Genomic DNA, 13,344 nt, shown 5'->3' with positions numbered 1-13,344 from the left:
TTCATTTTCATTTCATTTTTAAATAAGTATTCTCGTTTAGAGAAATATCCCCCAAAGGTGGTCCTCCATTTAGGCGGTGTTTGTTTTTTGTCTGCGGATCTTCTTATCATCTTTTGTTTGCGTCATGCAGACCATGTTCATATATTAGCTTTCGTAGACTGTTTTCTTTTTAGAAGACCACACACCTAAAAAGGTCTAACTTTTTCAACTTCTTGTCTATACCCTGCAACGCCTAAAAAGATCAGTACATCTATTACATTAAAGTCAAACCTATATATACTTGTATCTAAGTTTTTTTTGGCCCTTATGACTATAGGTAACAACTCTTGACACAACCCGCAATACGACACAAAACTGACAGGAAAATAAATTGGTTTGGGTTGAGATTTCTGACCTGTCAACCGATTAACCCGCCAAATAAACATGTCATGTTCGGGTTAGTAATTGGGTTCATTGGTCAACCCGCCAACCCATATATATATTTTTTATTTTCAAAATTTTAAAGTGTATTACCATTTTATAGCAAACTACGTGAAGGTGGTTCACCGTTTAATATATTAGATTTAAGTTATGTGACTATGCCTATCAACCTATGCGTATAACCAGAGCCGTTCCAAACATAGTTTGGGTCCAGGACGAAAGAACAAAAAAAATGCCCTTAAAATACACAAATGTCATCAAGTTCTTTATAATAACTTAATAATTAAAAAAATACTTTTACTATCTTCTAAATATAATAATTTCCATAAAAAAATTGGGCGCCTTTAAAAGATTGGTCCTGGACGGTCATCCTTATCGCTCACCCTCTGGGACGGGTCTACATATAACATATTTTAAATCAACTAGCCCTCACTATTACACAAATAATATATGAGTTCATGGATTAACCCACCAACCCGCTAACCCGTATAATTAAATGGACCGTATACGGATTAATGTTTGCAACCTGCCAACCCGCGACACAAATAAATATACAAGTTGATACATTCTAACTTATAAATCCAAACCCGACATAATTGACACCCCTATTTATACAACATCGACTCATAAAAACAGATACCTTGCACGCCCCCACCACATAACCTAAACTTATCTAATTTTTAGCCATTAAAATTCAAATGATACAAAGCCGCCTAGTGAAATTCTTTTTGAGAATAAAAAAGCAAATCCCAAAATATATCTTATCAAATAAATACTTTCAACATGGATTGATTAGATGGAAACCAAGCTCAAAAAAAAAACAGAAGAGATGAACTGGCTCCGTTACCTCTGTCCGAAAGCCTTTCACTTTATGTCAAAATCTTCTTTTCAACATCTCATTTTCTCAAAAATACACATTTTAATTTCAAAACCCCACAAAACAAAAACCTCTCCAATATTAACAAAATCCTTGTGGCATCCGTGCGCTTACGTGGGTCCAAACAATCGAAGCAAATTGGGGTCTCATAAATAGAGACACGCCACGCGCGCGAGGGTTGAATGAGGGAGAAAAGGTGCGTTTACGCAATTAGGATGACTGTGTTTTCTGCTGGTGTATCGGGAGACTAAAATGCTCAAAAACTTGGGGGAAAGAGAAAAAGAAGAGAGAAGAGAGAGTGATAGGGTCAGAATATGCAATAATGACAAAAACTTCTGACGATGGACTATTATTTTGGGTGTAATTGGAAAAGGCTACCGTACTACTGATTCGCTATCTTCTCATACTGATACCACTGAAAAGATCATATACTTTTACCTTCCAAAGATTTTCCATTTTCCGCCATTGTTATTCACTTTCACCTCAAGAAATGCAAAGCTTCAGATCAACACCACCAACACATCCACCTTCTGTTGCTGTTACTCCTCATCCTCTTTCGTCTTCCGACTTGTATTGCCATTCTCCATTCTACATTAGGTACACTTTCTCTTCTTCATTTCTTATTTTTTAATCATTTCTCGATCATGATAACGATAATGGTGGTGGGTTATTGATGAAAAACAGAGGAGATGAAAATGGAAGAACAGACACGCGTTTTACGGATCTTGGAGAGCTTCAACACTCATCCGCCTTTCATCAGGAGGATGCTGTTGATTTAAGCAGAAGTATGTATATGTTATCCCTTTCTCTGTTTCTTTCTAGAAATAATAACTTTGAAATCGTTTTTGGGGTTTGTTAGGTTCGATATATAATGAAATAAGAGCAGGAAATGGAAATGGAGTTGTTGTTTCTAATGGCTTACAGTTTCGTGCACATCACATGGTAAGTAGCCATGGGTATCATGATTTTTTGTATGTTTGTATGATTTTATCATGTGGGTGCATCGAAAAATACATTTTTTTTGTGTTCTTGTGCGATTTTTCATGTGGGTTCGTTGGGAAGCTGAATCTTGTTTGTTGGTGTTCTTACTTCTTTAGAACTTTGGGTCCACTACAGAGATGAGTTCAATAGGGACAGGGGTGGATACAGGCCAGTTCATGATGCAGAATCACCATAAAGCAATGGTGGTTAGCGGCGGCGGAAGCGGTGGTGGTGGCGGTGGTATTGGAAAAGGGCACTTTGAGAATTGGGGAGAGTCTGGCATTGCAGATAACAGCCAACAAACTGACACTTCTACTGATATCGACACTGATGATAAAAATCAGGTCTTTATCTCTATATCTAATATCTCCCTTCATTTACTTTCCTGCACTTCAAGCGATTGTCTTTTTCTGTAAATCTTGTCTTTTTCTTCAATCTTTTCACCCATTTCTGAATAGAAGATGATGAATAGTTGCTTCATGTTCTATAGTTTAACAGTCTTCAACATGGAGCACAAGATTCAATGGAAGGGTCAATGGGAAAAATCGGAGACCAAAAGGTTTCAAAATTCAAAATTCAAAACCACCATCATCGTCATCTTCTCTAAATCATTCCATAAAAAACCTTACACTGTTCTATAATCTCATGAATCAGATACTTCGAAGACTAGCTCAGAATCGAGAAGCAGCTAGGAAAAGTCGATTGAGAAAAAAAGTATTAACCTTATGACACCTTCTTTCCTACGCACACTACATGTTCGATGATTTGCCTAAATAATCTCCATAATCATCACAGGCATACGTTCAGCAACTTGAAAACAGTCGACTCAAGCTTACACAACTTGAACATGAACTTAAACAAGCTCGCCAACAGGGTATGTTAATTGCCAATGGAGATCAAAGCCATCTACTTGGTTCAAATGGTAATATCACTAAGAAACCCTAAACTTTCCCAAAATCACAATTCGATCAAGATCATGAAAAACTTGTTAAATCAACAGGAGCATTAGCTTTCGACATGGATTATGCAAGATGGTTAGAAGATCATCAAAGACTAATCAACGATGTGAGATCCGCATTCAACACTCATGCAAACGATAACGAGCTTCGTGTTCTTGTTGATGCAATCATGTCACATTACGATGAAATCTTCAGACTCAAATCCATAGCTGCAAAATCCGATGTGTTTCACCTACTTTCCGGGATGTGGAAGTCACCAGCTGAACGTTGTTTCATGTGGATTGGTGGTTTTCGATCATCAGAGCTTCTCAAGGTTTGACCAACACTTTGACTTTCTTCGATCCCAATTTATTTTGACTTTTTGTTTTTGAATAGATACTCGGGAGCCATTTGGAGCCATTAACAGATCAACAGTTAATGGGAATATGTAATTTACAACAATCTTCACAACAAGCTGAAGATGCTTTATCTCAAGGTATGGAAGCATGGCAACAATCACTTGTTGACACTCTTTCTTCAACCTCTGGTGGATCTGTTGATTACATGGGTCAAATGGCTATGGCTATGGGGAAGCTTGGAACACTTGAAAACTTTCTTCATCAGGTAATACGAATTATATACACCTTTCGAAAACAATGAGAAAAAAGTTTTAAAAAAATGTTATCTTTTGGTAGGCTGATTTATTGAGGCAACAAACGTTGCAACAATTGCATCGGATATTGACAACAAGGCAAGCTGCAAGGGCACTTTTGGTAATTAATGATTATATGTCGAGGCTTCGTGCGTTGAGTTCTTTGTGGTTAGCAAGACCGAAGGATTGAAGTTTGGTCAAAGTATGGTCAACGGATCGAAAGGTTGAAAAACAGCTGAAAATTTTAGGGTGGTTGTATACTTGGTTAGTTTGATTTGGGATTTTATAGGATCTTTGATCTTTGATATTGTATATTATGATAAGTTAGTCGTTTTGTTTCAGAGTTTAAATTGATAAATCCAGAGCAATGTACAACTTTCATTGTAGGAGTTACAAGTTGTGATAGCTTATATTGCTCTTGATTTGTTGATTATGGCTTTTGGACAAACGATTTACCTTCGCTATTTTGCGTTTATTAACGAAATTGTAGCATCTTTTACAAAGTGTAAGGATTTTTGGATGAGGGGGTCAAGTTGACCAAAGAGCCAAAGTATAGGGACTAGGCAATTTGAAAATGAGAAAAATATCCTGAAACCGACTCATTATCCTGTTTAACATGGAGGGAAATTGTATGAAGTTAGATTTATAAGAAAATGACAAAAATAACCTCATATATTCGATGGCCTATATATAGTGCAAGGGTATTTATGTTATTTGAAAACATAATGCATGGTCTAGATACAAGTACAAGAGTCCTATGAAGCTATTGATGATTCAAGATTCTTCCGTGGTTTATTATGTCTTTTTCTTGACCGGTGTACACCGCCACGAGGTATGAACACTCCGGTGCCACCACCACCGTTTGCCGCCCACAACCTCTCCATCCAACCAGGAACCTCAACCTCCCCACTTTTCGACCAACTGAAAAAATAATTTCCCGGCATTACTGACCACCAATCACCGACTGGTCTCTGGTGAAGCCTCCGGCCACCCTTTTTCTTCACTTGAACATCATCATCTTCGTCTGTAAGAAGCAATATCTGTCTTGTGAGTTCAGCATAGATATCGTCATCATTTGGAGTGGAGGTGTTGAAACTGTGATCCATTGGGGGATGGAGTGTTGGCAGGTGGTGTTTTGGTGGTGGTGGGTGGTGTTTAAATAGGTGAAAAAGGGTGGTGAGAGTTGGTCAACGGAAAGTGTGTAAGGTGGTTTGGTGGAGGCGAAATTGGAATTAAAAAAAAAAAAAGGATAATGGAAGATTACAAGTTCACAAGTCATTTGGTGGAGCCGAGATTACTGGGTGGGGTCACCGTTTCTTGAACCGGTTGATTGAGACGTGTCAATGAAAATATACTAAAACATTTAAAATTATAAAAATATGTGTAAAGTCAAATTAAAACAATTGATAAAAGATAAAAGACTTAAATTAAATCAGTCGACCCTCCGAAAGAAAGGGATAATGTACATGCACGCTATGGGAACACGGGTGGAATAATGAATATGCAACCTTCATTAAGTACTTTGTTTGTTCTTTTTTATCATTTTCCATGTGTAGTTTGATAAAAAAAAACATTTGAGTTGTATGTCACAATTCCAATAGTTATACCTATTTTATATTTGAGGTGAAGTGAAGTGCGATATATATTATAAGTCTAAATATTCAATAGTTGATTATTTATGTTAAACAGTAATATAATCATAAACCCACATATGTACAACTTGGTTAGCTAACAAAATAACTAGATCGAAAAGATTGGCAACAATACAATTAAAAATATGTATTTTTAACACCAATGAACAAATGTAATTTGAATATTTTACTCCATATTTATTTTAATTAATCTTGAACTTCTAAATTAATTATTTCTAATCTAATTAAATCTAAAATTCCCTAACAATCAGGGTGTTAAAGTAAATCAGAGGAAAGAAAATATGGTTATTGTCTAAATAGAGATCTCCACTTCGTTATTTTGTTAAACTAGGTTACATATAAATCATCACACATGAACCATGTGAAGGTTATGAAAGGCCGAACATACATGAATGAATTCTAGAATGTAATTTACCACTTTGTTACTTTAACATCCGGAATTTCAGGTATTATATTTTATCGTTTATTTTTGAGAAAAAGGGAGGGACTCGACGAGTTGAGTCGTAGACTCGTCGAGTAGTACCGCGAATGCTGAGTGAATTAATGAATAGACTTGACGAGTCGGGAAGGGTGAACTCGAAGAGTCCGCGCTGTGGATTGAAACCCTAATTCTCGGGGTCTGTGCCCTATTTAAAGGCCTGTATGGCCTCCATTTGCGGCTATCAGTCCAGAGAGAGATACCCTAGCGATTGTGAGTGAGTTGTGAGAGAGTTTGAGCCTTTTTGATCGTATTTGGTGTGATTTTGCAAAGGAGAAAGTGTTTCCAGCAAGAGGAGGTCAAGAAGATTGCATTTCTGGGGTTTCCAGCTTGGATCTTCAAGTTTGAGGTAGCTATTCGATCCTATCCTTCTGTTTTGATTAAGAGCATTGAATTTAGGGTTTTCTATACCCTTTTATGGCTTGTTTAGATGAGAATAGTGTCCCATTGAGTGCTAAACTCTAGATCTGGACCTTTTGAGGTCAAGAGAGCCTGAACCATGCTGCTTTTTGTGGTTCTATGGAGGAAATGGACATAGGTTGCCATGTTAGAAGAGATTTCACCAAAATAAGCCTAGAGTGCCTTGCATGTGTACCAAGATTCGACCTCTACGTGTTTATTGGTCATGGGGAAGTCAGATCTATAGATTAGAGAAGCAGATCTGACCTCAGGAGGTCAGATGAGTGTTTTCATGGGAGGAACTTGCCGAGCCCATAAGGGACTCGACGAGTCGATTCGGGTTGCCCCATGATTCGCGACTTGTGATAACCCGTTGAGTATGGGGTCGACTCAACGAGTCGAGTGAGGACCAGTGACGAAGAGGACACGCATGAACTCGTCGAGTCACGCGAGTGCACTCGACGAGTCTGGTCAAAGTTTGACCGTTGACTTTTGTTGACTTTTAGGGTTTAGTCAGTGTTTGGACTTATGAGCCATTAGAGGGGTAGAATGATCTTTTACCCTTCTTAGAGAACTTATAGAGAGGGGTTAGCCTAGCCTTTAGAAGCTGTATTAATTAGAGTAATTATTTATGTGAGTAGGCGGAGGCTAGTGTAGTATTTCAGAGTCCGAAGTTTACCGAGTTATCTGAAGTGAGTCTTCTCACTATACTTTACCTAGAGTGGTAATTAGAGTTATGTCACAGAGTATATTGTATGCTATGTGTTATCTATATGATTATGTGCTATATGTGATTCAGAGTTTATAGAGTTAGGACCAGAGGGTCCACAGAGTTATGGAGTGGAGGGTCCCACTGAGACACTTTGACCAGAAGGTCATACAAAGTTATAGCCTCGAGTGGCTAATATGTGTTGCATGTGGTATTTTGAGGAACTCATTAAGCATTTATGCTTACAGTGTTTGGTGTTATGTGTTTCAGGTACCAGTGAGGATCGCGGGAAGGCGCCGACATGATCAGTACACACATGATGAGTCTTTATACTTTATGATCTTGGGTTGTGTTATGGATTGATATGTGAAACAATGAGATTTTATAATATTTATGAATGAAAATATGTTTTTTTAAAATGTGAAAAATTGTTTGTAAAATTTCGGTGTTACAGTTACTTTGTTCCTTTCTACTTCATTATCTAGACTACACAAGTCTCAACCCACCCAATGAAATGAATGCACATGATACTGATTTAAAAACTCAAACTTCATTGTGAAAACATTAATAAAATAAAATTGTTTTTTCTAATGAATACATCATAAAATCCATATAATCAAGCAAGTATGTATATATCTATATATATATATATATATATATATATATATACACACACACACACACACTACTACTACAAAAAGGCACATAGGAACCGCAATATAGGACCCGATTTTTGAAAAAAACGGGTTATATTTTGCAAAAACTGGATTTTATAAAGAGAAGTGTAATATAACCCAGTTTAAAGTAAAGAAGCGGGTTATATGCTAGAAGTAAAAAACCCGAACTCTACTAACATAACCGAGTCCTTTAGCCATAGACTTATGCAACCCGGTTTTTGTAGTACAAACGGGTTCTATGAGTGGATTTATGAGATGGTTAAATGATCCAATTTTCCAAAAACATGGTATGCCTTCTCGTATCCTCAATTGCCGAAGGTTTATAACACATTAGCACCAAGTTTGAATATGCCAAGAAATTGGAGGGATTTTAAGAAAGGGGGGGGGGGGGGGGGAATAATATGCAAAAAATTGGAGGGAGATTTTAGAGGGAACGAATATTGTAAAAGAAGTTTGAAGGAAATAACGGGGAATTTACTTATGGTTATCTCTAGTTTTTTGTTTTTGTTTTAAAATTTGATTTTGTCATTATTTTACTAAGGGAATAATTTCGTATATGTTTTTTTAACATTTATATGTCATATTTATGACATATTTTCAGTTTAATCTTTAAATATCGTATTTACTCTGTAAAATTTTAAAATATCAAATTTGTCTACATCTTTAACTTTAACATTTTTATTTATTCAATCATTATTTTAAATATTTTAAAATCATTATAATTATAAAAAAACTAAAATGACAGTATTATTCACAATCCTATCTTCTTGGAATCATTTTATCATATCACTATTACGATGACTTTTCATAATTTAGGGTTCTCCAATCATGGAATTTGTGATGACAACATCACCGCAATCTCGTTCCCGTGTCGACAATATTAAGTTAACTTCTAGGTTCCATTGAATTGCACTAGTCACATTCACTTCCCCTCCATAATACCACCACTGAAACACGACCAATATTGCCTCCTCGATATCCTCCGCGTTAGCTTATGATATAAGGGTAATCGATTTTCTATTACACATAACGTTAGATTGATTTCCTTGATGAAAAAAGGTATGGTATCCGGTTGAGATAGACTGAAGGGGATTGCAAGCACCCATATATGATTAATAGTATCCAGTTGAGATAGACCGAAGGGTTAGGCAAACACCTAGATATGCTTGGTAGTATTCAGTTGAAATAGACCGAACAGGTAGGCTTGCACCCAGATATGCTTGGCAATATGTTTGTTTAGTATATGTGGTATTTTGGGGGGAACTCACTAAGCTTTATCCTTATAGTTTTCAGTTTTCTATTTCAAGTACTTCCAGTTCAAATGGGAAGGGCCTAGTCTGATCTCACCACATCTGTAACGCCTGGTTTCTGGTACGCACTTATTTATAAAATTATTCATTTATATAGAGCTAATTGACGAGTTGGAAGCCCCAGACGCGTCGAGTAGAATCGAGTCTTGGACGCGGGTTTTCAACTATCTACTCGACGAGTCGAGAGCCCTCGACTCGGTGAGTAGGTATGCCAGAGTAAAACCCAAATTTCGGGGTTTTGTACCCTATTTAAGCATCTTAATCCCCACCTTTTGGCCTCATTTACAGCCTCTAAGTCCTAAACCCTAATCCACGAAACCCTAGAGTATTTTGTGAGTGTGTGAGCCATTCTTGAATGATTTTGTGTGTTCTTGAAGCTAGAAGAAGAAGAAGAAGGAGCTAGAAGGTTCAAGGAGAAGTTAGTAGATCTGGGGATTTCCTCTTCCATCCTCATAACTTTCTGGTAATCAAGTCTCTAACTTGACTATTCATTCATTAGATCTATTTACTTCCATTTTATGAGGGTTTTGGTTCAAGAACATTGGTATTTGGGATTTGGACATCCCAAGTAACTTACATTTTAGATCTGGGATCTAGAAGGGTTCCATGGCATAAAGGTGCAAACTTTATGACCATGGAAGCCCCATGCAAGCTTAAAAACGTTATTATGGAATTTTTATCCCTAAAAGGCCATGCATGGAAAGAAAGCTAGGAACTTTATGTGTCCAACTGATGTCCAAGGACTAGATTTATTATAGTGTGCTTTGGTTTAGAGTATTATGGCTTGTGGACCAAGATCTATGTTCTAGAGAGTTAGGGTTTGAGCTAAAACCCATTAGGAAGGGCTAACAACGGGTAAAGTTGGAAACTTCACCCTTAAAAGTGTATTCCCAGTGTGTAGATGAAGTAGGGAGTTTGGATCTAAAGGGTAGGAGCTTAATCCATTGAGATGGCTCAATCAGACAGAGGAACTCGGCGAGTCCATAGAGGGACTCGATGAGTTGAGTTGGTTTGTCATGTTTTAGCTTTAGGTAGAGCTCGACGAGTTGGTGAAGGGACTCGACGAGTTGATTCGGTAGAATGCGACTATGAGTAGCTTAGGAACTTGACGAGCTGGGGGGAGACTTGATGAGTTAGTTCACGATTTCAGGTTCTAGGACTCGACGAGTTAATGGAGCAACTCGACGAGTTGCATCAACCAGGAGGTTGACTTTGACCAGGGGTAAAATGGTCATGATTTAGAGCTGGGGGCTGTGGTTTTCGCCCTCAAGATTTGACGACATTACTTCTATGGGGTCCGTTGTACCATTTACACGGACCACAAGAGTTTGAGGTACCTCGTGGATCAGCCGAATATGAACATGAGGCAACGTCGGTGGTTAGATGTGGTGAAGGACTACGATTTTGAGATCCTTTACCACCCGGGCAAGGCCAACATGGTGGCCGATGCAGTGAGCCACAAGGCGGTAGCAGCCCCGATTCGAGACATCTGTCTGAGGATAACAATGATTACTCCATTGCTGGAGCAGATCCGAGAGGCAGGTTGAGGGCCTGAAGGAGGAGCGTCGGAAGTGCGAGCGGATCCTTGGCTAGGTGGCCTCCTTTCATTACGACAGTCGGGGGCTATTGACCCTGCATGGGAGTGTCTGGGTTCCTTACTTGGGCGGAGTATGACAGATTCTGATGGATGAGGCCCATAAGTTGAGGTTCTCCATCCATCCCGGGGCAATGAAGATGTACAAAGATCTTCGCTCTGATTACTGGTGGCCCTGCATGAAGCGGGACGTAGCTTGGTACGTGGAGGGATGCTTGACCTGCAGGAAGGTCAAGGCAGAGCGCCAGAGGCCCCACGACAAGATGCAACCGTTAGACATTCCCGTGTGGAAATAGGAACATATCACTACGGATTTCATCACTAAGCTTCTCAGGACCGCACGTGGGGTTGATTCGATATGGGTCATTGTGGATCGGTTGACCAAGAGCGCTCATTTTATTCCGATCCAAAAGAACATATCGCCCAAGAAGCTGGCCGAGATTTATGTGCGAGAGATAGTGGCACGACATGGAGTGCCTGTCTCGGTGGTGTTAGACCGACATGTCCGTTTCACTTCCAGATTCTGGAAGCGATTTCATGAAGAGATGGGTACTCGTTTCCACTTCAGCACCGCTTTCCACCCTCAGACAGACAGATAGAGAGAGAGGACGATACAAACTCTCGAGGACATGCTACGCGCATTTGTTTTGGATTTCGATGGTAATTGGGATACGTATATTTCATTAGCGGAATTTTCGTATAACAACAGTTACCACACCAACATAGACCGGCCTCCCTTCGAGATGCTCTATGGGAGGAAGTGTAGGACCCCAATCTTTTGGGGCGAGGTCGGTCAGAGATTCATGGGGAGTACGAAGGTAGTACTAAAGACTATAGAGCGGATCCACCAGGTCCGGAGCAGGCTCCAGACTGCTCAGAGTTGGCAGAAGAGCTACGCCGACAAGCGGCGTTCAGACTTGGAGTTTTAGGTGGGTGATATGGTCCTCCTAAAGGTGTCACCCTGGAAAGCTGTCATCCGGTTTCAGAAGCGAGGAAAGCTAGGCCCCAGGTATATCGTCCCTTTCAGGGTTATAGCCCGGGTGGGCAAGGTGGCATATCGATTGGATCTTCCAGCAGTGCTCAGTCAGATCCACAACACTTTCCATGTTTCTTAGTTACGAAAGTGCCTAGTGGACGATTCATCGATTGTACCCTTATAGGATATTCTGGTTGACGACAACTTGAACTACATTGAGAGACCGGTGGCGAATATGGATCGCAAGAAGAAAACCTTGAGGAACAAGGTTGTTCAGCTATCGAAGGTGCAGTGGCAACAAGGTCGGCCCGTATATGTATGATTAGTAGTCGAGTGTGGGCGAGGCCTATATTTCATAGTAGTCGAGGGGGGGGGGGGGCGTATCTCATAGTATAATTGAGTTTGGATATTTGACTGATTGATAGATTTAGTTATACTTGATGTCTGTGTGACGCTTGTACGTATGATCTGTAACTGAGTATGGGCGAGGCCCATATCTCATAGTAGTTGAGTGTGGGTGGGGCCCGTACCTCATAGCCAGCGGAGTGTGGGCGGGGCCCGTATCTCTTAGATAGTGGAGTATGGGTGGGCCCCGTACCTCCATGAGTGTGGGTGGGGCCCGTATCTCCTAGTTTCATGTTATGTGTGTATGGTATGTGGTAGTTTGGGGAGACTCACAAATATTTGGATAAGGTTTTAGACTAAATACTAAATAGACAAAATTGCAAGAATGATCCTTGTGGTTAGGTCGAAATTGCCACTTTGGGCCAAACAGGTTTGGACTAGCATTTATGGTCCAAAGGTTTTAATTTTCTTGTCACTTTGGTCCAATTTACTTTAAACTTTTTTGTAATGACGATTTTGCCCTAAGATTTTGTTTTTTTTCATTTTTTTAAGTTTATTTAAGTACTTTTATAATTAAAAGAAAAATAAAAAAATACGTATCTCTCCCTCCCTCCCTCCCTCCCTCCCTCCCCCCTCTCTCTCTATCTCTCTCTCCCTCCCTCTCTCCCTCCCTTCCCCTCTCTTATAAACACAAAATGATTTAGGGCTTTTATGTAAAAAGGGATCTCATGAGATACTGATTGTGTTTAAGTGGTCGAACTTAACGAAATTAGGGCTCATATTCCCCCGATTTTTCTCTGATTGTCAAACGAAAGGAAGTCGAATACAAAGGTATCGACATAGATAAAAACAACGACGTTGGCAAAATTGAGCATAAGGCTTTGTCGGTGGAATTGCAGGCTGAGATTGTCTCCAGGGTCGACCAGACCGAAGCGATGAAAGCATGAAGAAGCAACAAAGTTTCGCTCATTCCCATCCGATTATAAGGTGCGGAGGAGGAAGGGAGGGAAGATGGGTGTCGAGAGAGGGGGAAAAGGTCTTTGGTCCTCAGTTGGTCTGAGACGAAGAAATAGGATCGAAGGTAGGAAGTGGCTCGATGGTGGTAATCTATAACAAACAAGGAGCAGTCGATCTCTGGTGATGGTTACTCGGTCACGAGGAGGGGGAGGCATCTCTGGTGGGGACAGTTTGTCAGCAAGGATTGACGGAAGGATAAGAAAAGGTCAGAGTATAGATTGTTAGGTGATTGGAGTTCAAACGCAGAAGGTAACTCCATTTTTTTGTTTTGAAAGAATCTGATTAAGGGAAAGGGTCTCCAACTAGTCGTTAAGGTTGG

At 39.6% G+C, this 13,344-nt stretch overlaps 1 protein-coding gene across 1 annotated transcript; it reads left to right on the top strand.

The window, feature by feature from the left end:
- Nucleotides 1-1,281: 1,281 nt before the first annotated feature.
- LOC145092750 (transcription factor TGA2.3-like) lies at nt 1,282-4,371 on the top strand. The gene is made up of 10 exons (XM_079030734.1): nt 1,282-1,894; nt 1,982-2,082; nt 2,157-2,239; nt 2,395-2,622; nt 2,769-2,837; nt 2,933-2,992; nt 3,074-3,200; nt 3,279-3,550; nt 3,613-3,840; nt 3,912-4,371. Exons 1-10 carry the CDS (start codon nt 1,788-1,790, stop codon nt 4,056-4,058), a joined length of 1,422 nt encoding a protein of 473 aa, XP_078886860.1. The 5' UTR covers nt 1,282-1,787; the 3' UTR covers nt 4,059-4,371.
- Nucleotides 4,372-13,344: the final 8,973 nt, after the last annotated feature.

The sequence above is a fragment of the Lactuca serriola genome, chromosome 3 (assembly GCF_051521515.1).
Source record: "Lactuca serriola cultivar US96UC23 chromosome 3, Lser_US96UC23_V15, whole genome shotgun sequence".
Classification (NCBI taxonomy): Eukaryota; Viridiplantae; Streptophyta; class Magnoliopsida; order Asterales; family Asteraceae; genus Lactuca; species Lactuca serriola.
This window is presented reverse-complemented; position numbering and strand designations above follow the sequence as displayed.

What these genes read in the sequence shown, in the direction of transcription:
- LOC145092750 (XM_079030734.1), top strand. Translation starts at nt 1,788, where the DNA reads ATGCAAAGCTTCAGATCAACACCACCAACACATCCACCTTCTGTTGCT. An exon ending in GAAAAATCGGAGACCAAAAG is followed by an intron (nt 2,838 to 2,932) that starts GTTTCAAAATTC and finishes CTCATGAATCAG; the next exon opens with ATACTTCGAAGACTAGCTCA. An exon ending in CCATCTACTTGGTTCAAATG is followed by an intron (nt 3,201 to 3,278) that starts GTAATATCACTA and finishes TTAAATCAACAG; the next exon opens with GAGCATTAGCTTTCGACATG.